The sequence below is a fragment of the Nuphar pumila genome, chromosome 2, assembly GCF_984573655.1.
Source record: "Nuphar pumila chromosome 2, dmNupPumi1.hap1.1, whole genome shotgun sequence".
NCBI classification, from domain to species: Eukaryota; Viridiplantae; Streptophyta; class Magnoliopsida; order Nymphaeales; family Nymphaeaceae; genus Nuphar; species Nuphar pumila.
In genome coordinates this window covers 119,405,838-119,431,456 of record NC_143250.1, presented here as the reverse complement: position 1 = coordinate 119,431,456, position 25,619 = coordinate 119,405,838, and the positions used below count along the sequence as shown (strand labels likewise).

Here is a 25,619-nt window from a genome sequence, read left to right as displayed (position 1 = left end):
AAAAAAATATAACGAAACTATCTGCTTGTGATTTTCTGTCATAGGCTTTTACCAAATCAGTTAATGAACATGAGGCAGTTTTGCTTTCTAGATGCCATCAAATCTACCATCTCATGGGCTAAGAGATTGTTGTCCTGAATGCCATTTGGTTGCTGCTTATGATTCTCTTAAAAGACTCCTCTCATCCTATTGACTATGATTTTTGTGATAACTTTATGCACAAAGTTACATAAGCTAATGGGCCTAAACTTACTGAACCTGTTAGCCCCCTCTACCTTTGGGATCAACACTATATTAGTGTAGTTAACTCTTCCAAGTAGTTTCCTGAATTTATAGACATTTACTACTGCCATGCATAAGTCTTCCCCCACTACGTCCCAAAAGTTTTGAAAGAAAGTACCTTAAAACCTATCCAGGCTTAAAGCACTCTCGGGGTCCAGCTCAAAAGCTGCTTAGCTCACCTCTTCCATCCTAACATCTTCATTCATTCTCAGGTTTTCCTCCTCAGTCACCCTTGGATCTTCTTGGGCCTCTCCAGTATCTTTCGACACATCCTCTCCAGAAAACAACTCCTTGAAATAAGCAATAGCCTCTTTTTTTGTCTCCTTTGTCTTTTCCTTTGACTTCGGAACCATCCTCCTTTAAGATAAATGAGATATGCTTCTTCATAATGTTCTTAGTGACTAATGCATGGAAAAAAATTGTATTACGGTCTTCCTCATTCAACCATCGGCATCTTAATTTAATTTTGCTTCACATATCTTCTTTCCAATGACTATAAACACACAAATTTTTGACATGCGATTGAAGAGATACATATTTGATAATAGAGACTGTAATGCAAAAAACATAAACTGTTTTGCAAAAAACAGTCACATATTTGGAAGAAAGTTTGCACGTAGGAAAGGTTATAAACAAGTCTTTTAAATCCAGATATTTATGATTTTGAACATACAGAGAAATCTAAAATCATAAAGCATTTCAAAAAACATGTCAAATTACCCTAACAGTAGTCATTTTTCGTATTTAAGCACTATTCTAACCAAGGGGCCTGATTAGGATCCGAAACTATCGTGCAACTTCACTATCGAGAAAACAAGTAGATGAAGCAGTATATGAAACTTATCCAAATAATCTTGGACTAACATTCCCTTCAGAAAAAATGGCCCAGTCCATGTGAGAGAGTGTCAGGTCAAAGGTGCCTTGAACAAATTACCCTCCTATGCACTTTTGATACCGTGCTTCCTAATAATGAATTGCCACTGTTTTCTGATCTAGTTGGAGAACATCAAGGATTGTGATACAGATGATCATGGTCACAGGGATGCCCCTAGAGGGTCTCGACCCATGGTCATCCCACGTCCAGTGATAAACCACGGTCGCCCGCTGCCCCGAACAAGGAGGGTGGAGCCCTCATGGCCCAACTCCATGTTTACCTTAGGATAGTGAAGTTTGAACTCTTTTATTTATGCATTAACTATGGATGTTCTCATGTTATGATACTCCTTTTGCCTAACAACATCCACTGGAAGTTAATGCAACATATTGGCACCTCAAATATATAATTCCCACGGTGTAGTCCAATAATTGTGGTTTCCTTCCATGGCTTAACCATATTTGAGATCGTGTAGCACGACTAGAGTAACATAATCAGTGGCAGTTATTCTCATGTAATTTCTACAGCCAGGGCTAGTGACTTGGTGCATATTTCTGAAAATGTCTTCAAAGAGACAACGACCATATGAACACTAAGTTATTAATGAGAAACACGTGCATAAAAAGCACAACAAGGATACTTGGAACAAATGTGGACAAAGGCACACATTCAAGAGAACCCAAATGCACAAAGGCATAAAAAATATAGATCTTTATTGAAAATGTGAGAGAGCTTTGTCTCAAAGCTTAAACAATTACAAAGGGGATGAGCCCTATTTATAATACATAAATGGAGGCCTTGGAGGGGCTCCATATAGTGGAGGTCACAAATGTGACCGTTAACGTCTATATGGTGGGCCCTCCAAGGTCAAAAAGAAAAGAAAATTAAAAAGGAAAGAGAAAATTAAAAAATACAATCATATTCCAAATGGAATATGCGTATTCCAAATGGAATATGCATAAAGGAATAAAGAAAAAAGACAATTTTATCCTTATCGGGTACTACAAAAAAATATATAAGTAATATATATATATATATATATATATATATAAATATATGCATAGATACATATATATATATATATATATAATATATATATATGTATAATATATATATATGTATATGTATCTCTCTCTCTATATATATATATGGACTTTATATTTTAACAATTTCCATGCTCGGGATTAAAATTAGGCAACTGCTATCCAAAAAAGCGAAAAAGGAAAACAGACACCGGATTTAATCAGTTTTAGCTTTCTGTTTGAGCTGAAGATAATGGTAGATACAATCCTACTGTATCAATTGATTTAGCCAGCCAATCCACTAAGTCTATACAAGTTGAAACAGAATGTAATATTTGTCGCCAAATAGAACCAAGATTACCCTCTTTTTGCTTCTGAAACTCTTCATATAACCACAATAAAAGGCCCCAAATTTTTCGAACGTGCACAACAGGGTTCGTAAACAAATTAGAACACCTTGCAGGCAACAATTTATGCCAATCAAATATCAACATATATTTCATTGATAGAGAAAAACTCATCTCGTACAGGAAACATCATTAACAAGCTTGCAGTATTTTTACAGTCAAAAAACGATAAACACCAATTTGAATAGCAACCAACAGAAAAAGCATGCAAAACTGATTATCTTAGACTACACTCTGTATCTAATTACAGGGTCTCGCAGCATGCCGCTGAAGTTACTCAATGGAAAGGACTCCAAGAGACCGCAACTTCTAGCTGATGCATAAGCCTTCTGCAAATCTGCCAAAGTAGTCAAAAAAACGCAAACCCACTACCATTGCCTGCTGCAAATAGGCTGTATTCTTCTATCATGCCTTCTTTCTTTCTTTGTGCAACATCAGCTTGCACGGGAGGAGAAATATGTGAATGTGAATGAAAATTACCAATAACTTCCTCTTTTAAAGAGTTTGGGTTCATAAGGAATCCAGACGACCCTTCAGCTGGGCTGCCAAAATGAAACAGTGAAAAGGCTGGCCCATCATGGGATGTGATGTTCCCAAGATTACCATCTTGTAGATGTGGCAAATCTTCTGATGAGATATGGCTACGACTCTTCGTAAAGGGTCTTTCAAAATGCTCCTTTACTTTGTTAAGTGCATTGGCCCCATAGGACGACCTTATATCATTTGTTTCATGCATCCCCATCTTTGGAGTCATGCTTTGTTCTTTCGAGCTCATAATATTGCCTTTAAATGGGTAAAATGGAACCTGCCCAACATTGACAACAGGGGTCAAAGGTTGAAAAGCTCCATACATCGTGCAAAAGTGAGATGAAGCGTCAGTTGATAAACCAAAGCAATGGGATCCAAGCATTGGTAAGGGATCAGGCTGAGGAAAAGGCACTAAACCATTGGCAGCAACAGCTGGCCATGAAGCGGCTGTCTGAAAGTAGCCCATGCTATGTGCAGGAAATACAGGGAAAGGGATGCTCTGATTAGGCATTGTGTGAATATTTTGCTGAGAGTCCATGTCCACAATGCTTTGTCCAGACCACACTGGCATTCCATTGATCTCATTATCAGTCGCATCAAGGCAACTGGATGAATTCCTGTTATACGCACTTGAGTTTCCGCTCGATTGTGATGGGCTAGCATCTTCAGAATCAGATGCAGACAAGGATTCTGCATTCTGAATGCATGAGGTAGCAGTACTGAAGTCTCCTTCACTAAGGCATGATGAACTGCTATCAGAGCAAGAGGTGCTCATTGAAGGATCAGAAGCACAATTCATGCTGTGAATGGAATTTGTTGGGCAAGATACAGCTTCTCCATGAACAGAAATTTTCAGGTTCTGATGAGATGGATCAAATCTAAATTTGTCCTGCCCACAGTTGTACATCTCTAAGCTAGATTTTGTCAAAATGTTCATGCTCTCACACCCTTGAGAATTATTCACAGAATGACATTCAACTGAAATTCCTAAGATGTTAGATGAATGCTCATCAGGCAAGGTCTTCGGCAAGTCATTTGACCGGCAATCATTCCCATTCATACCACAAAGACTCTGTTCCTCGTTTTTATCATCCTTCTGAGTGTTGGCATACTTGGAAGCAACAGTGGATTTTGAGTTGCTTCTGGCAAATTTTCTCCTGGATTCCAAAGGTTCCCATACTTTTTTGGTATGGAGAATTTCTCTCTGACTGGTATGAATATTCCATGATGCTCCCTTGCCTCTTGAAACCCAACCATCAGCTGAGAAAACATCATTACCAAAATTGCCACCCTTATATAATGGCCTAGCCAAGCCCACTGGTAAGTCAGTCTGGTTTGCATTTTTAGCTCCTCGATTTGATCTCATGACAGGCACTTGGTTGGGTTTCTCCCTGTACCCATTATGAAGGATATGACTGCTGGAATGGGGATCATACTGATCATGCATCCTAAAACTAGAACTTTGAAACTGACCATTGAATTTCGGAGCATAACTTCTGAAGCTGGGCTTTGAAAGTTGGCATCTTGGTTGTCTTTGAATTCCATTAACATTTCTGGAAGAGGTTCCTCTATAGCCATGCATTTTCTCATCTGAATCCTCAATGTAGTCATGACTGTCATTCCCCATGATAGGCTCATGTCTGCCGTACCATTTTGATGCAGGACCTGCAAGAGGCTCTTTTCTAAACTTTATCTTCCTAAGTGGCAATTTTAATTGATCAATTGTGAAAATACTGCTATTATCTCTCACATTGAGCACTTCATCATTCGTATCTGTGTCCTGCAAACTGTTCTTTTCTGCAGAATTAACTTGACCAACTTTGATGTCAGGAGACTGAGGGGTGGCTGGTGTATTATTTCCTTTTTTAAATATTGACTCAACTGAGCCAAACATATGAAACGACTCATCTTCAGTACCCAAGGAGGAGTTATTTTTAGATGTTGAAGAGGGAGAATCTTTAGTTGGATTAGCGATAATATCTGCATCCTTTTCTTTTCCCCTCATTTTTTCCTTTCTTCGCAGCTTTTTCTCTCTTTCCTTTGTTCTCCTCCTCTCCTTGCGTTGTTCTTCAACGTGCTTTTCTCTCTCTTCTTCTTCAAGTAACTTGATCTATGGAAAGAAAATAAACAATGCATGAGATGCCTAATCGACTGAACAATTTTCTGCAAGCCCAAACAATTTGGCAGACCCATACTTGCTTTTGGAAAGCAACAATCTCTTTACAAGCCACATGAACACGATCTTCCAACGACTTCAATGCAAGGCAAACAAAAGTGCTATGTGCATTTTGCCGGGCAGTACCTTCACGAAATGCCTTCTCAACCTGAAACAAATTCTACAACCTCAATTTCAAATAGTATGAGATAGAACATGCATGAAATCAGCACAGAAAAGAAGTTTCTCCTTGTGGATTTGTTTTTCTTTCACAATCAACATTATTCAAATTGAACAATATAAACCTGAATTAAGATCATCTCCATTGACCTCCTTAACATTTACACCTTCACCTAAAAAATTTTCTGCTCAAAGAACTGCCAGAAACAAATTTCCAATAAACAACACATTCAAAGTAAAGTGCTGGTGAATTTCCTATACCATATGAGAAGGCAAGATGTCAAGAAAAGAAGGCTGCATGGAAAAGATCAGACAATAGAAACAACTAATAGATAATACCTTCACGTCTAGCTTAACAACCCAGAGGTTCATGTTAAAATTGCATGTATAGTTGTATACTTTTTCAAGAGTGTAGTTCGGCCGACCAGAAAGCCTAGCTCACATGATATGGTAACAGAGCAGTAAGATTCAATCCTTTGTGGCTGTCTGATGCAATAGGTTGTATGCACCAAGGTTGTCTGACTAAGAAGCAGAAGCGGGAAATGATATGGGAAGCGAAAGCGAGAAGCAAGGCAATTTAAAATTTATAGGAAGCGGGAAGCGAGGTATCAATTTGAAAGCGAAACAAGAGTAGAAAAGGAAGCAATATGGGAATTGAATAGGAATCAAACAAGAAGCAAATAAAAACTAAAATAAAAATAACTATTCTGAAAGTTCATGATTGTTTAGTGTAAGACTAGATAATCGGCCCCGCCCATATGGCTGGGCTCTATAAGACAATTCAAATGGTAAAAGAAGGTTTACATCATATAAATTTATCAAGATTGAAAGTAAATAATGAGAAACATAAACATATTTTGATAATTTTAAAAAATTTAAAATAGTTTTATTTTATGGCTATTAAAAAGGGAGAGAAAGATGTTTTGGAGAGAGAGAGAGAGGGGTTATAAATAGTAACTCATTAATGTTTGAAAAAATTACAATGTGCCATGTAAGTAGCACTTCCATTTTTATGAAAATTCTATGCAAATGCCAACGCAAATTTTTTATTACATTCTCAACTCAAAATACAAGAATGTCAACTAAGAAAAAGTTATAAAGCATCCAATTTTTTACACTTGATACCATGCTTTTTCTTTTATAATATTTAAGAATTAAAATTTTTGCTAAAATCTAACAATGATGGTTATCAATTTGGAGAAAGCACATGAGAAGTGAGTGGAAGCGTGAGAGTTAAAATCTAACAATGATGGTTATCAATTTGGAGAAAGCACATGAGGAGTGGAAGCGTGAGAGAAAGCACATGAAAAGAAACAAGAGAAAAACATATAGAAAGCATGTAGGGGGAAGCGCAGGAGAATCAAGATTCCCATGAAGCTTTGGAAGCGAGGAGTATCGAGTTTCCAAAGTGGTTTCTGGAAGCGCGCTTCCCACCTACCTAAGAAGCTTCCGGTAACTCTTGTATGCAATGAAAATCACTCAATGCTGAATATATGAGTTCTGGTTAGGAAACTTTGAGAGTCTTGGATCACTGGTTCCCATCAGCTACCACCAGGTGATGTCTGGGAACATTATCGTGCCTGAATGTTTGAGGCGAATTCTCTCTCGGAGGTTATTTGCATTTGTTTGATGATTCAGAAGGTGATGCCTCATCTTTACGAAGCTGGTCTGGTGAGTATAAATAGCATTTATTTCTTTAGTAACTGCCAGTAAGAGGGTAAATACTGTTTCTTTTTCCCACACAAAGGATTTGTTGTATTAATCTGCCTGGTTTGGTTTTTTTAGTATCTAACCTCTGTCGGCTATGATTTCATGATGACTTAAGAATATTTGGTGAAATATTTGTTCTGGTTGCACGCTGTTTACTAGGACAGAGTTTGGCCTGTGTATTTGTGTATGAGATACACTTCAGTATCTAATTCTGTTGTACGTGTCTGAGATACTCTACGATTTTATGCTGCTTACTAGAACCATGATTTACCTATCTATTTCTCCATGATATGAACATCTGATTCAGGTTATGCACTGCATATATTAAGTATTCTGTGTAATGTATGTTCTTTTTAATGACTTATCTGCTGCTCAGTTGTGCTATCTCCTGTTATTGTACAGAAGCACTGGTTTCAGCAGATCTATCTTAACTAAATCTGCTGCTCGCTTGTCATATTTCTGGTTACTGTACACTCAATAACACTGTTTTCAGTTGATCCAGCTTCCATGCGTCAGGGATCAGTATTGATAATGACTTGGAAAGAAAAGGAGTTAATCACCATTTTTCCAATTAAGCTGAACTTGAAAACTATAATAAGACTTCAGCCATGTAAAATTTTATTGTTGGAAAGGTGTTATTCAGTATGTTCATGCACAAATTTAGATCCACAAATAAAATTCACACCCCAAGCTGAAGATGACAAGGAGAAAATATTCAATGAGTGAGAAAGCCACAAACGAATATGAGAAGAGCTTAATTGATTTTATTCTACCTATTATAGGCGTGGCACATCATTTAGATTTATTCCTCAACCTCCACCATTTGAAGGAAACTCCAATTCGGAATGCAATAACATTGTGCCTCATTATTGCAAAAGCAATAAGGCATATAAATACAAATGCACAAATAAAAAGAAACTCAGAGGCATAGCTGCACCAGCATCCTTGGGACATCAAATGCTAACATTGGCTTCTCCTCCTCCATGCTTTTTCAGCTTTAGTTGATTCCATGTCACCTAGTAGTACTCTGGTTTCCTCTTAAAAGTAGACAGAGTTGATACACTTTAGCAACTGTTGTGTCTACCCCACTCTCCTTTTGCCCTGACCTTTCCCTCCCCTTAGTTACTTGACTCAGGAGCATCCTTTAACCTTCATTCGCATAGAACAGCTTCCTGCTTTTTCTTGCATGTATGGCTGCATTTCTTTTTTAAATTTATTTTTTGAATGAAACATTTTCCTTATTACTGTAAAAGAACAAAAAAAATCTGCCAGTACAACACAAAAATTCCATCTATGCGTCTATCTTTTTCTTGAGAATATCTATACATCTAGATTAATGTCCAAATATTTTTAGGAAAAGCAATACATCTGAGTTTCTTATCCAAATAAAATCACAAATATGCAAGGGTGGACCAATTCTATCATGGCTCTGCTTCAGCAATCTTCATAAGCTACTAGAGCTTCCATGGTGCACAATCGTTGGAAATTTTTCCCAAAATAGATACACTATAATGCCAGAGGCATATCCTAACAATCTACACAAACTTATTGTTCTTAAACTATATCAAGCTTGTCGTTTTCTAAATATATCTAATATTAGACTGCAGTTACTCCATTGTTTGGCCAAACACTACCATAAAGCACGTGAAATTATAACAGAATCTCGAAATTGCTCTTTTATCTGAAAATAAAATAGAGATTTAAATTCTAAAAAAAATCCAAGCTGGAGAAATCCTCAAAGAGCTTTTTCTTTTACATTTTCAAAGTTAAAAAATTATTCCAGCTGGGCACTCTAAAATTTCACCAACAATGGAAATTAATGAAGAAAGAACAAGGGAACAGTGGAAGTTCCATGGAAACAGAAAATTTGTTAGTTTTCACAACACTAGGTCCAATGACAGACCAATAATCATCACAGTGAGTAGTTTACTGGGTTTTCTGTAATATCATGTATTTTTTCATGATTTTTAAAATTGAAAAATATAGTTTTTGAATTATATATATAATTGATAAAATCATAGAAAAATATATTAAAATATAGGTGACATCAGCAAGGTCTGGGCGTGGCCCAGAGCCCACTAACAAGAGCTAAATAAGTTATTTATAATTTTAGAAAGTTTTAGTTGTTAGCCTTTAAATTTGAGCAAAAATAAGGTTAAATTCAGGCGAAATTCAGGTATGACCACCGTTAGATCTGCTTCGGCCTCTATTTTTGACATTTTTCTAGATTGGATCGGATTGGATCCGCTCCGTTTGATCTAAATTAATATGGATCTGGACCCAGTCTAGGATCCATATTGACTAAGATCTGGTTCAGGTTAGATCCATATGGATTTGAATCTTAGATCCAGATCTGGATCTGAAATCAATCCATCGCCATTTTAAAACTTTAAAATCAAATTTTAAATTAGAGATAGGATGAGATAGAGTTCTACCTGGGGTAGAACTCTACCCCATAGAGTCTTCCAGAAGGGGCGTCACCCTTTAGAATATTCTTTAGAATATTAATTAAAATAAATAATAAAAAATAAATAAAATTAAGAAGATAATATCTAGAAGAGGTAGAATTCTACATTTAGTAGAACTCTACTCTTTAAGGATTTGATCTAGAGGGGACGTCACCCCCTTCTAGACCAAACTCTAAGATATAAAATAAGGTGGGTTATCCTTGTTAAAATATTATGTCTCTTTTATATACAATGAGATGTCACATGGGGTATTTCTCATGTATATATACTCCAATGTAAACTAAAATACCCATTAGGGGTATTTCAATCCTTTTACTCAATAGGCGTCAGCCACCCTAATGGGCTAACATTTTTACTTTTTCTTTTTTATTTACTTTTGCCTTTTACACCTTTTTCTTTTTGACTGTTGTGAAAGGGACTGCTCCATATAGCTGTTAGAGTTGCCCCAACGATCACAAATGTGACCGTTGGGTGCAGCTCCAACAATCGTATAGAGCTGCACCCTATGGCTTGTCTTTGTATTATAAAAAGGCCTTAGTGACCCTTGTAAACATAATACTTTTTTGTGAGTGTATATGCAATAACAATTCTTTTTGTAAAGCTCTTTTTGGGACTCAAGTTATCAAAGTTGATATTTTTTATGCCCTTGTGCATGTGTATCTGTGTCTTTGTGCACTTGTGAGAGTTCTCCTTTGTGCACACTTCGTGGTTCCGGCATTGTGTTTATACACAAAATCTCTTTTTATAGAGATTTTCACATGGTATCAGAGCCTCGTTGAAGAAGGATCGAGCGTATCTTCATTTTCGAGTGCCTCAAAAATCGTGCCTTTAAGATTTTTAAGATTGAAGTGAGTCATCCTTCTCGGGCAATATTTTAGAAGCTTCTTTTGTCAAGAAAGACGTGAAAAACTTTTGAGGTACGTGGTTTTCCTCATCTTCTATCCTCTCTAATGGGCGAAAAAGACTCTCACTTCTCCTTTGGTTTTAAACTTAGTGGTTCGAACTATCATGTTTGGGTCAGCAATATGGAAGCCTACATCAAATGAAAGGGTCTTTGGGGTTACGTTCAAGGTTTGATTCCGAAACCAGAGCCTAAAATCACTTTGGTCGAAAGAGAAAAAATAAAAATTCTTGAGGGAGATGATCGAACCAAAGCTCTTGAAGAATATAGCAAAAAACATGAGTGGGAAATGAAGAATTTTGAAATCTTGTCATGGATCTTCTCCTCTGTTGAGACGAGAATCAATGCCAATATTATAAAGTTCAAAAAGGCATCTCAAGCATGGGAGTATCTTGAAAAAATGTATACCTCTAGGGACTTGTCCCATAAGTATTATCTCCAAAAGATGGCGTTAACTCTTCTCCAAGGGAAAATGACTATAAGGGAGTATTTTGCCGAACTCTCTTCCGTTTGGGATGAGCTTGATATGCTCGAACCAAAGTGGAGTAGAGAGGCTATAGAGCTTCGTCATAAGCAATTAAAAAAAGATCGATTTTTTAATTTTTTGAATGGGTTAAGGCCCGAGTCGAGCAAATTAGATCTTCTCTTCTATCCTCCTTCACCTCTCCTTCTCTAGAAGACGTCATTACAAAATTAAGTGGAGAGGAAACTCGAATGGGCATTAGCAAGCAAAGTCCAAGTGTTTTTGCAATGCCCACAAATCAAGAAGAATTTGATGGGGTGAATGCGGTTTCTAGGCCCGGAAACAACTTGAGGACATATAAGCCTCCACATTTTAAAAATCAAAATCAAAATCAAGAATCCAATGGAGGACAAGGTGGTAGAAGGAACTATAGCAAAATTGTGTGTCACTTTTGGAAGGAACCGGGACACATCAAACCGGTTTGTCCCAAATGGAAGAAATTATTGGCTATGGCTACCACATCTCAACCTCAAAAAGAAGAAGGAGCATCTACTTTCACAAATGGAGCTCTCTCTTTGAATCAAATTATGGAAGCTCTTCAACCTCTTCTTAAGGGAGCCATTTCCGGTGTCGTCGTATCTACCCCTTCCCCTCCAGGTCAAACTTTTTGGATTTTAGACTCGGGTGCTTCATTTCATATGTCTCCAAACTTTTCTTCTCTTTCCAAATATTCTAAAAGTTTGTCACCATCTTTTGTTTCAACCGCGGATGGCACTTCTCTTGAAATTAAGGGGATTGGAAACTTTGAAACTCAAAATTTCTTTATTTTCAAAATTAGATTTATACCTAAATTGAATTTGAACTTACTTTACGTCTCTCAACTCTCGGACCTTGGATGTGATATTCAATTTTCATCTAATAAATGTTTAATACAGGATCACCGATCCGGGAATTTGATTGAGGAAGGCTCTAGGAAGGGAGACTTGTACTATGTGGATTCTTTTCAAATCCCTAAAACCCCTTTTTGTAATGTGGCCCAACACAAAGACATAAATGTTTGGCACAAAAGACTTGGTCATCCCAACATCACCAAGTTATCCTATTTGCATTTTATTAAAAACCTTTGTAAACGTACTTTCTCTTGTAATGATTGTATTCTTGGAAAAATGAGAAGTATGCCTTTTGAACAAAGATCTATGTTTACCACAAAACCTTTTGAAATTGTTCATTCGGATGTTTGGGGACCGGCACCCATCATATCTAAGGGAGACTTTGCCTATTATGTGATTTTTGTGGATGATTTTTCTCGATATTATTGGATATATTTCCTTAAACATAAGCATGAAGTGTTTTCATGTTTAAAATCATATCATATGATAATTAAAAATCAATTTAACAGTAATTTAAAGATATTTAAGACTGATTCCGGAGGCGAATATCTTTTCAATGAATTTAAGAAATATCTTGAAGACTATGGTATTATCCATCAAAGATCGTGTCCTAAGACCCCACAACAAAATGGGTTAGCCGAAAAGAAACATAGACATATCATTGAAACCACTAGAACCCTTCTTATTTCCCAAAGTATTTCAAAAAAAAATTGGGCCGAAGCGGCTATTGCTTCAGTTTATCTTATTAATCGTCTCCCATCCAAAAATTTAGATAAAATCTCTCCTTTTGAAACTCTATATGAAAAAAAAAACGATTATAATAGATTGAGAGTTTTTTGTTGTAAGTGTTTTGTCCTTACAGATAAGAGTGATAAACTCTCGCCTAAAGTCATTCTTTGTGTCTTTCTTGGCTACTCCGAAACCCAAAAAGGGTTTCGATGTTATGATACTAAAAATGATAAGTTATATGTCTCAAGGAATGTAATTTTTTTGGAAAATGATAGTGGTTTTGAAAAGAATGAATCTCATTTAGAAAATGTCGACTATTACTTTCTCTTTGATCTTTTATCTAAAGATGATATCTCTAGTGATGATGAATCAACATATAACAGTGACAATGAAGTGGTTGAAATCAACAATAACTCTAACCCTACTACCTCTCAAGAAAAAAATATAACTAGAGACCCTATCACCTATACTTATAGAGATAGACGCACTTTTAGAAGTGCTATTGAGCAGTATAGTGAACCTAGCGAATCTATCCCCTCACATGATTCAAACCCTAGAAGAACCGAGAGAACTAGACGAACTCCCTCTAGATTTGTGTCTTTTGACTCTTTCTCTCTTAAATATCAGGCTTGCTTAAGTGCCATTCACTCATATTTTGAACCAAAAAATTTTGAAGATGCCAAATGATGTATTGAAAGGAGAGAAGCCATGGAAAGTGAACTTAAAGCGCTTAGAAAAGCCAACACTTGGGAATTTCAAACGCTTCCCAGTGAAAAGAAAACTATAAGAAATCGATGGGTGTTCAAAGTCAAAACCAAGAGTGATGGATCTCTTGAGAGGTATAAAGCTCGTCTTGTAGCTAAAGGGTATAGCCAAGAATACGGGATTGACTATGAAGAGACATTTGCTCCAGTAGCTCGCATGGTTACTGTCAGATGCCTCATCACCATTGCTTCCATTAAAAAATAGAATATTTACCAAATAGATGTCAAAAATTCCTTTCTAAATGGTGATCTTAATGAAGTCTACATGGATATTATTCTGCCTGGTATGAAAATTCCTAAAAATAAAGTTTTTCGTCTTCGTAAAGCTCTTTATGGCTTGAAACAAACTCCCAAGGCTTGGCACGATAGGTTTAACAATGTAATGACTGAAAATGGTTTCACTTCATGCTATACTAACACTGCATTGTTTGTTAAGAAATCTGATGCAGGGATTGTTATATTATTGTTATATGTTGATGATATGTTAATAACAGGTGATGATATCAAAGGAATCAAGAGCATTAAATCTATTTTGACTTCAAGATTTAAAATGTCAGACTTAGGATTTTTGACATATTTTTTGGGAATTGAGGTTGCCTATTTTCACAGAGGCTATTTTCTGTCTCAAACTAAACTTGCTTGTGAGATTCTTAACAGATCAGGAATCACAGATGACAAGGTCTGCGAAACTCCTGAAATAGTAGGTTCAAAGATGAAGATTGATGATGGGATTCTCCTAAAAGATCTCATACCTTACCGGCAACTGGTTTGATCCCTAACGTATCTCAGCATTACCAGGACTGATATTTCTCACGCAGTACATGTTGCTAGTCAATTTCAACATGCACCTACTACAGTCCATATGAGCGACATCTTTCGCATCATCAGACACATAAAGGGTACAGTAAACAAAAGAGTATTTCTATCTTCTACGTCTAAATTAAGTTTAATTGCTTATACTGACTCTGATTGAGGAGGTGACCCAAATAACCGTCACTCCACCACTGGTTTCTGTATTTTTTTAAGTGAATCATTAATCTCTTGGAGATGCAAGAAGAAGCAAAAAGTATCGCTTTCAACCACTGAAGCTGAGTATAGAGCCATGGCATCTACTACCATAGAGATTGTTTCGATTCGCAGCTTGTTGGAAGATATGAATATTCAAGTTCAAGGGCCCACAAAATTATGTTGTGATAATAAAAGTGCAATCTACATTGCCAAAAATCACACATTTCATTAGCACACGAAGCATATCGAGATGGATTGCCACTATGTTTGTGAAAAATATTTAAGAAGAACCATTGATCTTCCTTATGTTACATCAGAATATCAACTGACAGACTTCTTCACCAAGGCGCTGTGTTCTCCAAGATTTAGATTCCTTCTTGGCAAACTTTCGGTTGTGTCACCCTAAGTTTGAGGGGGGGTGTTAAAATATTATGTCTCTTTTATATATAATGAGATGTCACATGGGATATTTCGCATGTATATATACTCTAATGTAAACTGAAATACCCATCAGGGGTATTTCAGTCCTTTTACTCAATAGGCGTCAACCACCCTAATGGGCTAACATTTTTACTTTTCTTTTTTATTTACTTTTGCCTTTTACACCTTTTTCTTTTTCATTGTTGTGAAAGGGACAACTCCATATAGCTGTTGGAGCTACCCCAACGGTCACAAATGTGACTGTTGGATGCAGCTCCAACAGTCATATAGAGCTGCACCCTATGGCTTCTCTTTATATTATAAAAAGGCCTTAGTGGCCCTTGTAAACATAATACTTTTTTGTGAGTGTATATGCAATAACAATTCTTTTTGTAAAGCCCTTTTGGGACTCAAGTTATTAAAGTTGATATTTTTTATGCCCTTGTGCATGTGTATCCGTGCCTTTGTGCACTTGTGAGAGTTCTCCTTTGTGCCTTTGTGCACACTTCATGATTCCGGCATTGTGTTTATACACAAAATCTCTTTTTATAGAGATTTTCACAATCCTCTCTCTCTAGAATTTGTATTCTAGAGAGAGAGTATGATATATAGAGAGAAAAAGAGAGGTGAGAGAAAAAAATCAAGAAAGGAAAAATCGTGTGAGGCTTAGAGAAAAAAGAAAAGAAAGGAAGAAAGAAAAGAAAGAGAAGAAAAATATTTTTTCTAAACACCCATTGATTTTCTATCTTTTTTCGATCTTCGATTCAAGGTACGAGTTTTTCTCTAATTTCTTACGGAAAGAAATATGTATAAATCGATTTGGGCATGGATTTAGGGGGAAAAAAGAAAATCTGATTTGTTTAACAGCTATATATGTATATATATTATCAATATATATAGGTGTAGTAAATGTTTTTATGATTTGTCGATTTCCCTTGTTCATCTATGCTAAAAATATGCATATCGATTTTTAAATCATGCATCTTAATATATATATATATACACTCCACGTTTGTCGATTTTTATAAATCTGAATATGTTTTGTGATTTAGATTTGTAGATCACGCATATGAATATTTTTTTTTATGATTTAGATGTGTAGATCATCCATCTGAATATATATTATGGTTCAGATTTGTTGTATTCCTTTTTGCTCAGGCATACTTCATATAGAAATATATTTTCAGGTCTATCGACCCTTTTGTTCATTGAATTTGAATATTTTTGTTTGATCCAGATCTGACGAGTACATGCTCACATTGTCCCGGTTCAGATCAGACAAGCTACATGCATATGCTTGGTTCAGATCTGCCGAGTTACATGTGTAACTATTCTGATTCAGATCTGCCAAGTTACATGAATATACTTGGATCAGATCTTCCGAGTTACATGTGTAATTGTTCTGATTCAGATCTGCCAAGTTATCTGCCAAGTTACATGCATATATTTAGTTCAGATCTGTCAATTTACATGTGTAACTGTTTTGATTCAGATCAGTCGAGTTCCATGCTTATGCATCGAAACATATTGTATTGATTCAGATCTATTCAGTTACATACTTATGCATTTGAATAAATTGTTTTTGTTTAGATTTGCTGAGTTATATATATCCATGAATCTGAATATATGTTGTTTGATTCAGACTTGTAGAGTTATATATCAATGCATTCTAAATGTATTCTCTGATTCAGATTTGTCGAAGTTACGTGCTCATTCATCTGAATATTTGTTTTGATTCAGATTTTGTCATGTTGGTATTCATGCATCGAAATATTTATATATTTCAAATGATCGAGTGTCGTATTCATGTATATGCGCAGCCAACATGTTGAAAATGTTGTACACATGATTCTTTTGGTCTGGCCAACCCATGTACATAATTTTAATCATGTACATGGATCAACCAGCATGTTGTCCATATGGTACAAGTTTGGCTGTCATGTACATGGGCTAGCCAGCAGGCTGCATATATGATTATGTTTTGTCTGGCCGACCCATGTACATGACTATAATCATGTACATGGATCAACCAGCATGCTGAATATGAATTTATTTTAAGTTTGTCCGACTCATGTACATGATTATGATCATGTACATAGATCAGCCAGCATACTGTTAATATGTATTTTTCAGCTTAACTAACTCATGTACATGATTTTGATCATGTACATGGATCAACCCCAGCTATTGGCCTGATTATCGCACTAGTTGTGTATGGTTTTGAGATGCCAGTTACATGATTGTGATTGAATTATGTATTTTCTGAATTAATACATATGTTTGCAATTATGCATAACATATGCATGAATCTGAAAATAATTTTGATGTTTGCATGATTGTGATCATATGCATGTTTGGTTGATTATACATGGAATTGATCATGAAAGGTGTGTTCTGCAAGCATTGTATTCGCATGCGTATGTGCTTTGCCTAATGTGCATTCATTTTGTATGTTTTAAATGTGTATTGTGAACATATTTAGAAACAGTGTGTGTTGCATGTTCACTGAATTTTTGCAAGTTGCATAAATTATTTTAAGATGTGTCAGTAGTCAAATGTGAACCACTGCGGGCCGTGTAGGCTAGGAGCATGTGTTGCTCCAATTACTGTTGATTTTATTTGTGCATTGCAAAATTTATTTTTGAAATTTTTTGGTTTTCCAAATTTAATTACACTGTTAAATTTTGAGAGCCAGGTCCTGAAATTGTTTGTTTTGCATGTGGATTTGCAAAACGGTTCTTGCGTAAAGAACTTGAAATTAATTTAAAATGGTAAAATAGACCAAATAGTATAATTAATCTCTTCCTTGATGTTCCTTCTACAGTATGAGAATCTTGAATGGCAGTTATGGGGACCGTGAGAATACTAAAACTCTGTGTGTGATTGTGCTCCTGAACTCGATATGGTGGCTCACCTCTCGGCCACAGTTTCAGGAAGATTTAGCTATTTTGCTTGAGGGTAGTGTTGTTGACTCAGCTGCAATTATTGATATACCAAGAAAGTGGCGTTAGTGAATGTTGATTTTCCTGATGTCCCGACATTAGATGTTGATTTATAATGTTCCGATGGATAATGTTTTCCTCATATCGATTGAGGAATAAGTGTAGAATCCAGTAATAAAATACAAATTTTGCATTAAGCTATAATTGAAAACCTAACTTGAACTTCGAGAATTTGTGCCCGTTTTGAGTATCCGCAGGTTTAAGGAAAAGTGAAAATTAAATTTATATACATTTAATAAGAACATGCATGCAAAAGCAACTCTGATAAATAACTTAATAAGTTATTTATGCATGTGCATTGAATCATGCATATCTTACTATTTAGCATTAGTTCATGCATTCATGCTTATGTGGTTTCACATGGTATTGGTTTCTGCATGATATTTAGTTGATTGCTTGAATGGTAGAATAATTGTGGTAAGTTATGGCTTATGTTATTTGTTTATGCTATTTCCTTTACTATTTGAATTTTTAAAGGAATTCGTACGAGGACTTTGATTCTTACCCATTTTCTTAAAACTATTTTACAAGCACAGATGATCAGTGATGTCGTTAGCTGGAGGCTTTGAGAGTTGTGACTGGTGTTCTGGTTTCTGACAGGACAGCTTGATTAGAATGTCAATTTTTATATTCTTGGACCTTTTTGAGTTTTTGATAAATTAATAAAGTTTGATTTATTTCTTCAGTTGATTCAATGCACGGTTTGGTTTGTGGTTTGGTATATTAAATTTGTGATGTACCCCGGATCCTTGGGTGAGTTTTGGTAATTCCTTAAAAACAAAAATTCTACTATTTTACGAGGGTCAGTTGGGGTCGTTACATTTTTGTTTCAGACTCAAAATCTTTATATCCTAGTCCTTGAACAGTTAACAGATATATCACCACAAGAAGAGTAAACTTAATATTGGCAGCACATGAGAATAGCAAATCAATTAGCAGGATTAAAACACACCTGTTCTTTGAAAATTACAGTTGCAGCATCCAATAAGAATTCTCTAGCAAGTTCAGGGCTCTTTGCATGCCTTTGAGATCGAGGACCATCACCATCAATTTCATTGTCATCCCTGTCGACAGAATCATCATCCTGCAAACAGAATTGGGGAAATGTTAACAAAGAATATGATGAACAGAAACCATCAAGTGCCTTTATCCACAACTTGGTATGTAATGATTCCTGTTGCAAACTTTTAGAAGATGTAAGAATATGATTAATGAGATGCTGTTAGAGAATAAACTACCTCTTCTTCCTCAGCATCTTCGGCATGTTCAAAGAACTTTCTAATGTTATCTCCTTTGTTGATAGTGACAAAACCATCGCCCACCATTAGTCTGCGATGAACACATGGTTGGCCCTTCAATGCATGTGCTTTTACAATAAGGTCAACACAACGACCATCTAGCCTCCAAGCTCGTAATGTAATGAAGCATCCATTTAAACAAGCCAAATCAAGACCATCCACTTGGACACTCCCATTCATACCAACATCTTCAAACTCGCAAATGTCTGACTTTCCATCTCCTGTTCCAACAGCCCATTCAAAGTGATGATAGGTGTCAGCAGCTTCACTGAAAGACTGGTGCCAATCAGCCTGGATAGAGGTATTTGATACCTGGAATTAAAAGCACAGATCATGGATTGCCTCCATGTTTGTGATATCTCAAATTTGTGCATGTTTATCAAGAATATAAATTTATCAAACAGCATTAACATAAAAGGCCATTTCAATTTCAAGAAAAGGCATGAACTTATTGCTAAATATCACAAACAAAAAACTGATAAGATAACTATTAGAACTAACAATAAACCACAAAAAAGACAAGAAAGAAGATAATAGGAGATCTACTGAAAAACTAAACTGTAGTTCCTCTAAGAATCTAGTGAACCAAGATGGACAAACACACCTCATATTGAAAGGTTGTATCTGCAACACAAAACCAATTGGTGCAGCGAGGCTCTCTTCTCATCCGCTTCAGTTCCTTCAACTCTTTGAACTCACGAATGACATTTCTTCTACAATCTCTACAAAATCTCTTGCTGTCAAACCTGCAACATCAAAACTATTTCTTAGGCCTTGTTTGGATGTGTTTTTATTTATTGTTTAGAAACATAAACAGAAACACATTTTATAAACAAGAATTTTGCATTTATTTATAATTAAGTCAATGGTCGAATCACAAACTATTCAAACTAGGATGAAGGAGAAAGAGAGATAGGTGACGAATAGGAGAAGATGAAGAAAAGAGGCATAGGAAGGATGAACATTCGGCATGGTTATGGTGGTTTTGGTGTTGAAGGTAGGTGGTGGTGATTTTGATATTGAAGGAGTTGGGTTGGTGTAGAAGTGATGATGGTTTGGCATTGAAGGACGGACGGTGGTGGTTTTGGTGTTGAAGATGGTGAGAAGTGGTGGTGATTGTAGTTTTGGTGTCGAAGAAGCGGAAGTGGTAGTGGCAGTGGCAATGGTGGCCTTTGGTGTTGAAAAATAGGAAGTGGTGGTGGTAATGGTGGTAAAGAAGGAATAGTCATAGTAGTGGTGGTGATGAAGGGATGTGGTGCAATGGAGAAGGTAAATAAGAATAGAAAAGAAAAATAGGTCCCTCTTGTCTTTTAAAAAGGGGGCAATTTATACTTTTATTTATCAAAACTTGTTTTAGAAAAGTAGAACTTTCAAACACGACAAGTTGATATTTAAAATAAATATAAAAGCAAGAAACCATTTATAGATACAAATGGGGAGTTAGAGATAATAATAACTATTATACTGTCTGAGACCTCATTCGTTTACCTATGGATGTCAGAGCACCAAATATGAGTATTTTCAGCAACCCAGGGACGGCAAATACTAGCTTATACATTGGGAAATCTTTGTTGTTTCTCTGGAAAAGAGATGGAGTAAATGGTGAATGAACTAAAAAGAGACCTGCCTCCTAGGAAGTCCAATTATTCAATTTCTGATTCAAATCTGATTAGAACACAGTGGTTCCACAACCAGAGATTCATGCCATCTTAAATGAGCATGTTAAACTATTGCCACCAAGAGCATCGATCAACATTCAAGAGTATCTACGTTAGCAAATGCAGATAAGAAGCAACTGAAAAATATAGGATATTAGGTTTGAGAGCATGATTTACAAAGTACGGGAAGTCTTGACTATGAGCAGAACATAATGGTGAGATATGCTTTGAACTACGAATCAAATTCTTCAAGGGATCAGAAACAAGAACTATGTTCAACTATAAGGGACCAATTTCTATAGCCATATTTGTTAACTAACATAACCTATCTATGGCAGTTCTGCTTGGTTCAAGCCAATCAGTTCTTATACACCAGAGATAGGTAACAATCTTGGTATACCAAGTCACACAGTATCGGCCACAACATTACAATTTATCATCCACTAGAAAGGAACTGTTCAGACAATCTTTCAGTTTCAAAAATAAAGATATTGTCTGCTCCAAATTTGATGATAATGTCAGACCTAAACTGTTACTAGCTTCTAGTATGACATGACCAGCAATGCATCTATGGAAGAAAATATTCATTATAGTAATAATATAGGTTCATCAATATCAAGCACCTTTGCAACTTATGATACATAAGTGCAAAAGAAAATTATCAAAATGCTTACAGCCCTGAAACCAGAGCGGACAAATCACTAAAGGTCATCAATTTCGAATTGGTCACTGTTGGTCACTAAACCCATGAAAAGGATGGTCTGAGCTTGAAAAGGAAAACACAAATTTGTCAAGCTGTTAACGAGAAAGCAGCCAGCGATAAGAGTGGAGGAATAATGGGAGAATGTGACATAAATTGCATGGGTGTCTTTGACCAAAGGGACGCAGGCCATTGGGCTATCTAATATAAGTTCATGACTCATGAGAAATAAAAGGCATCAGGTTCTGATCTGTCTGCAATGTTGAATGAAACTTTGTGCTTTTAGGTTAATATTTTAGGTATTCAGATTTGTAAATTCTATAAGATGAACAGGGTCAATTTCTTTTGCTTCTCCAGCCTGCATCAGGGAAAATTACAAGCAAACTGAACAAAAGCAATCCATGGTACAAGCTAATACAGAAAAAGTTGAGCATATCCAAACAAGAAAGTTTTTATTTAAACTCATCCATGCTCAGTCCTTAAATTGCAAAAAAAATAATACATTTAGGCAAGATGACTTCAGAGAAACAAACATAGACACAGATATCATCACACAAAGAGTTCAGAACTATTTCCAGTTACCAGTTTTCCATCTAATAACTTTAGCATATGATACCTAATCTTTTAGCTCTCCACTCTGACTTATAAAGCAAACTATATTAAGCCTGACCTAGATTGGATGAAATTGTCTCTATCAATTCTCCTGCTAGTAGTCTAATGCTTCTATGTAGGAAACTAGAAGGTACTTGGATGTAAAATTAATTACTGATATCTTCCTCTCTGAGTGTTAAGTTGAACTTTATCTCCTGGATATCAACATTATCAAGAAAGATGCCTTTTTTGAGGGTTAAAGATAGTGATTATATATTCATAGCCAGATGCAAACGTGGAAATTTGTGCTTCACAACTCAAACATCTTTTGCACTATGATGATGGCTTATTCTCTTGGAAGTTATCACCAGTCACACAAACGCATTCTAATTTTGGTTGTCAATATTGAAAATGTACTGTTGTGTCTACAAATACACAACAGTTTCTCAAATAACATGATCTAGATCAGAAGAAATACATGATTGTATGCAGCAAAATGTCTTTATTTTGAACTTAAAAGGATGGACCAATTTGGACAAAATCCATAGATAATTGAAGATGGGAATATGAAAAGGAAATAGATAATGAAATTGGTTTTAGAATAAGCTTAAGAACATACATCTTTCCTGATTGTAAACAACAACAACAACAAGGTGGAAATTTTTCAGTGCCTGGAACCTCACAGACATTTACAACAACTTGTCTTCATGTGAACATTTTGTACACTGGTCAAACATTTTTAGATGGTGCTCGAGTTTTAATATATAACTCTTAGTCAATCACACATCCACTTAGAATTCGATCACCATGAACACAGGATAAAAATCCATAGCTCTCCTTTATTTTTCTAGACAATAAGAATCCATATCATCCAACCAGCTAGAAGATATTGAGTCAGTTGCACAACTCTTAAATCTGGAGAATCAATGAACCAAGAAAATAACTGAAAGTTCTGAAACTGCATGCAACATTTTTCACTGTTTTAAGTTCAATTATGACACAAAGAGAAACACACAGTGTTTAGTGCCCACATTGAACCAGCAAAACAGTTATCAATTTTCTGTGTATTTCAATTTCCATCTGTCTTAACAAATGGAAATTGAAATAACGGAGTTGAAAGCTCTGCAATATAAATATTATGATCAGATCCATGACTCATCTTTTTTTTTCTTTTTTAAATTGCTATGACTCACATATTCCTAGGATATGCTAACATTAAGCATGGAAGCAATCACATCAAAAAACATAAAATATATAATACAATTACACACACACAGACACACCATACCCACCTATACATAAGTCTTTCAATAAAGTCCTCCTCCTTCATCCTCAAGAGAGAATGTCTTGTTTCGTCGCCCAACGCAGACCAGAAATCCGTGAGAATGTCACAGGAAAGCCTGGCTGTATGCAAAGCACAAGTTTCCCTCGTCCCATGTCCTCTCCCATAGTTTATCATCCCTTGGCTTATCCAACCTCGGCCTCCACCCCCACAAGCATCAGGATAAAGCAATTCCCTCTCATGCTCTCTTGCTCGTGCACTATCAAATACCTGAAAATTGGAAGATTGATTCATAATAACTTAGTCCAAGGGAAGAAAAGGGGAAGCAAAACTAATCTGATCAATCTTGATTGTATCAGTATTTCACATACAATTTGAAGTGTATCAAGCGATGTTCCATCGAGAAAGCAATCCAACAGACTCAACATCCCATCTCTGGTAGCAGTCAAGCCTCCCCATGGATGAACCAATGGGTCATGGGCATCATCGTGGCAGTGCACAGATGCTGTTTTCAATCCATTGCTAGTCTGGTTTCTACAAATTGCAGACTTGCTCGTGAAATTCCCTCCTCCATTCTCCTGTTGTAACGACTTTCCATACATGACAATTTGTGAAAATCCTTCAAGCAGCAGCCCATTGCAACGAGAGCAGTAGAGATTCTTCCGAGCCTGCTCAAAGAGTGTCTGTTTGTCGATTCTCAACAGTTCATGCCGTGCCGCAGGGGAGAGCTCACTCCAGAACTAATTCAAAGAAACCATGTACGTAAGCAATTACGGTTAACTATCAAATTGAATGAGTCTAATGGTGTGTTGAGCTAAATGATTCACCGTGACTCCAATTTAGAAAGTGAGGAAAAGGAATGAATGCAATAAGAAATGTGGCAATAAAACAACAATCTTGCAGTGTTTAACGATTGATTAAGCTAATTTCACTCCACAAAACACTGTGTTCTGCACTCGAACGAAATTAACCAGGAAATCTGTTCCCAGACTAACAATTCTAATGAGACTGGTTATTGGATAAGTTACTTTGCTCTAGAGCTCTAACATTAAATTCGATAAACAAAAACAGTCTTATGCAGCTTGTCGCAGATCAATGACCCCAAAGCGATCACTGAAATCATCAATAAAGACCTAGATTCACTAAAGAAATCACATTTTTTTGTTAAATCGGACGTAAATCTCCCTAAAAGTGATATTTTGTTAATTATTTCTAGGATTATAAATCACAGAAAAACGCAAATGATTAATTAAAAATTCCATCTCCTAATCAGAAATCCCTGTCCGCATGTAAGCACTAATCCATGCCGAATACGCGATTCAACAGATTGATTCCAATCGAAATTCCGAACGATTCCGCTTCCGAAAACACAATCAAATCAATAACAGCCATTCGATTTCATTAACAGAGCTAAAAAAATAACAAAGAACGAAAGAAGGAAATAAGAGAGAGAGAGAGAGAGAGAGCAATGGTACTCTTGCTTTTGTTCACCTTCTGGAGTTGATCGTAGGAGACGTCGTCTCCAAGGTTAGACCAGAGGCCATTGGACGACCTCGGTCCGGATACACTCGAAGAATTACCGAGCTGAGCATTTTTCTGCGCAATTCCGGGCATCTTTCAATCGATCGGGAGCGCTTCCATCCCCTCCAGATGAACCCCGGCACGATCCAGATCGATCTCCGTCGTACGATCTCGCCTAAAAAGGATTTGATCGGACGGCCAGGATTCGCAGGTTACAGATCGGACAGTTGTCGATAGAGGTCTATGAAGAAGAGGAAGCGTGGAGTAAGAAATGGAGGAATTTAGGAAAGAGGAGATCTTTGGCTTATCTTTGGGTGGATAATGGATTGATGACGAGGATGATTATGTATGCATGTCATATGTATGGGAAGATGGGATGACTGCTGCTGGGGATGCTGGGAATTTCTTATTTGGATTTGGATCTCTCCCTTTTGTTCTTTTACTCTGTTTTTTTTAATCCTTCCTCGGGTTGGGTTGGGTTGGGTTGGGTCGGTTCCTTCCGGCCGAGGGCCGTTAGAGTCTCTACCTAGACCCAGGCTCGACTCTCGTGGGTTCGGACTCTGCTCCAGTCTTATTGGACTGAGGCCTTGGTGGTACAGGTGGGGCCCTTTAAACTCCAAAAAGAATCCAGTCCTTTGACATAGGATGGGTTTCATGCTACCTCGCCGTCCAGCTGAAGCATCTAGACAGCTAGGACTAGTCCACATCCAAGTGAAAATGTGGATCAGTCCTAACCCTTGATTGAATGGCTGCAATTGAATGTAGG

The 25,619-nt window shown here is 36.5% G+C and overlaps 1 protein-coding gene across 2 annotated transcripts; it reads right to left on the bottom strand.

The window, feature by feature from the left end:
* Window positions 1–2,635: 2,635 nt before the first annotated feature.
* Window positions 2,636–25,188, bottom strand: LOC149846918 (uncharacterized). Of its 2 annotated transcripts, none has more exons than XM_089996659.1 (8): window positions 24,824–25,188; window positions 23,704–24,072; window positions 23,343–23,602; window positions 19,706–19,847; window positions 19,042–19,413; window positions 18,756–18,887; window positions 5,309–5,437; window positions 2,636–5,223 (listed from the first exon to the last, which is right to left on the bottom strand). In XM_089996659.1, exons 1-8 carry the CDS (start codon window positions 24,944–24,946, stop codon window positions 2,935–2,937), a joined length of 3,816 nt encoding a protein of 1,271 aa, XP_089852785.1. In that variant the 5' UTR covers window positions 24,947–25,188; the 3' UTR covers window positions 2,636–2,934. The 2 variants fall into 2 exon arrangements, with proteins under 2 accessions (XP_089852785.1, XP_089852786.1); XM_089996660.1 differs by having other exon boundaries at window positions 19,042–19,392.
* Window positions 25,189–25,619: the final 431 nt, after the last annotated feature.

Bases quoted from the DNA above. Each gene is read 5' to 3' on its own strand.
- LOC149846918 (XM_089996659.1), bottom strand. From the start codon at position 24,946: ATGCCCGGAATTGCGCAGAAAAATGCTCAGCTCGGTAATTCTTCGAGT. The intron at 24,073-24,823 runs GTGAACAAAAGC...TCTTTGAATTAG, and splicing joins CCTACGATCAACTCCAGAAG to TTCTGGAGTGAGCTCTCCCC. The intron at 5,224-5,308 runs GTATGGGTCTGC...TTCTTTCCATAG, and splicing joins TTGTTGCTTTCCAAAAGCAA to ATCAAGTTACTTGAAGAAGA.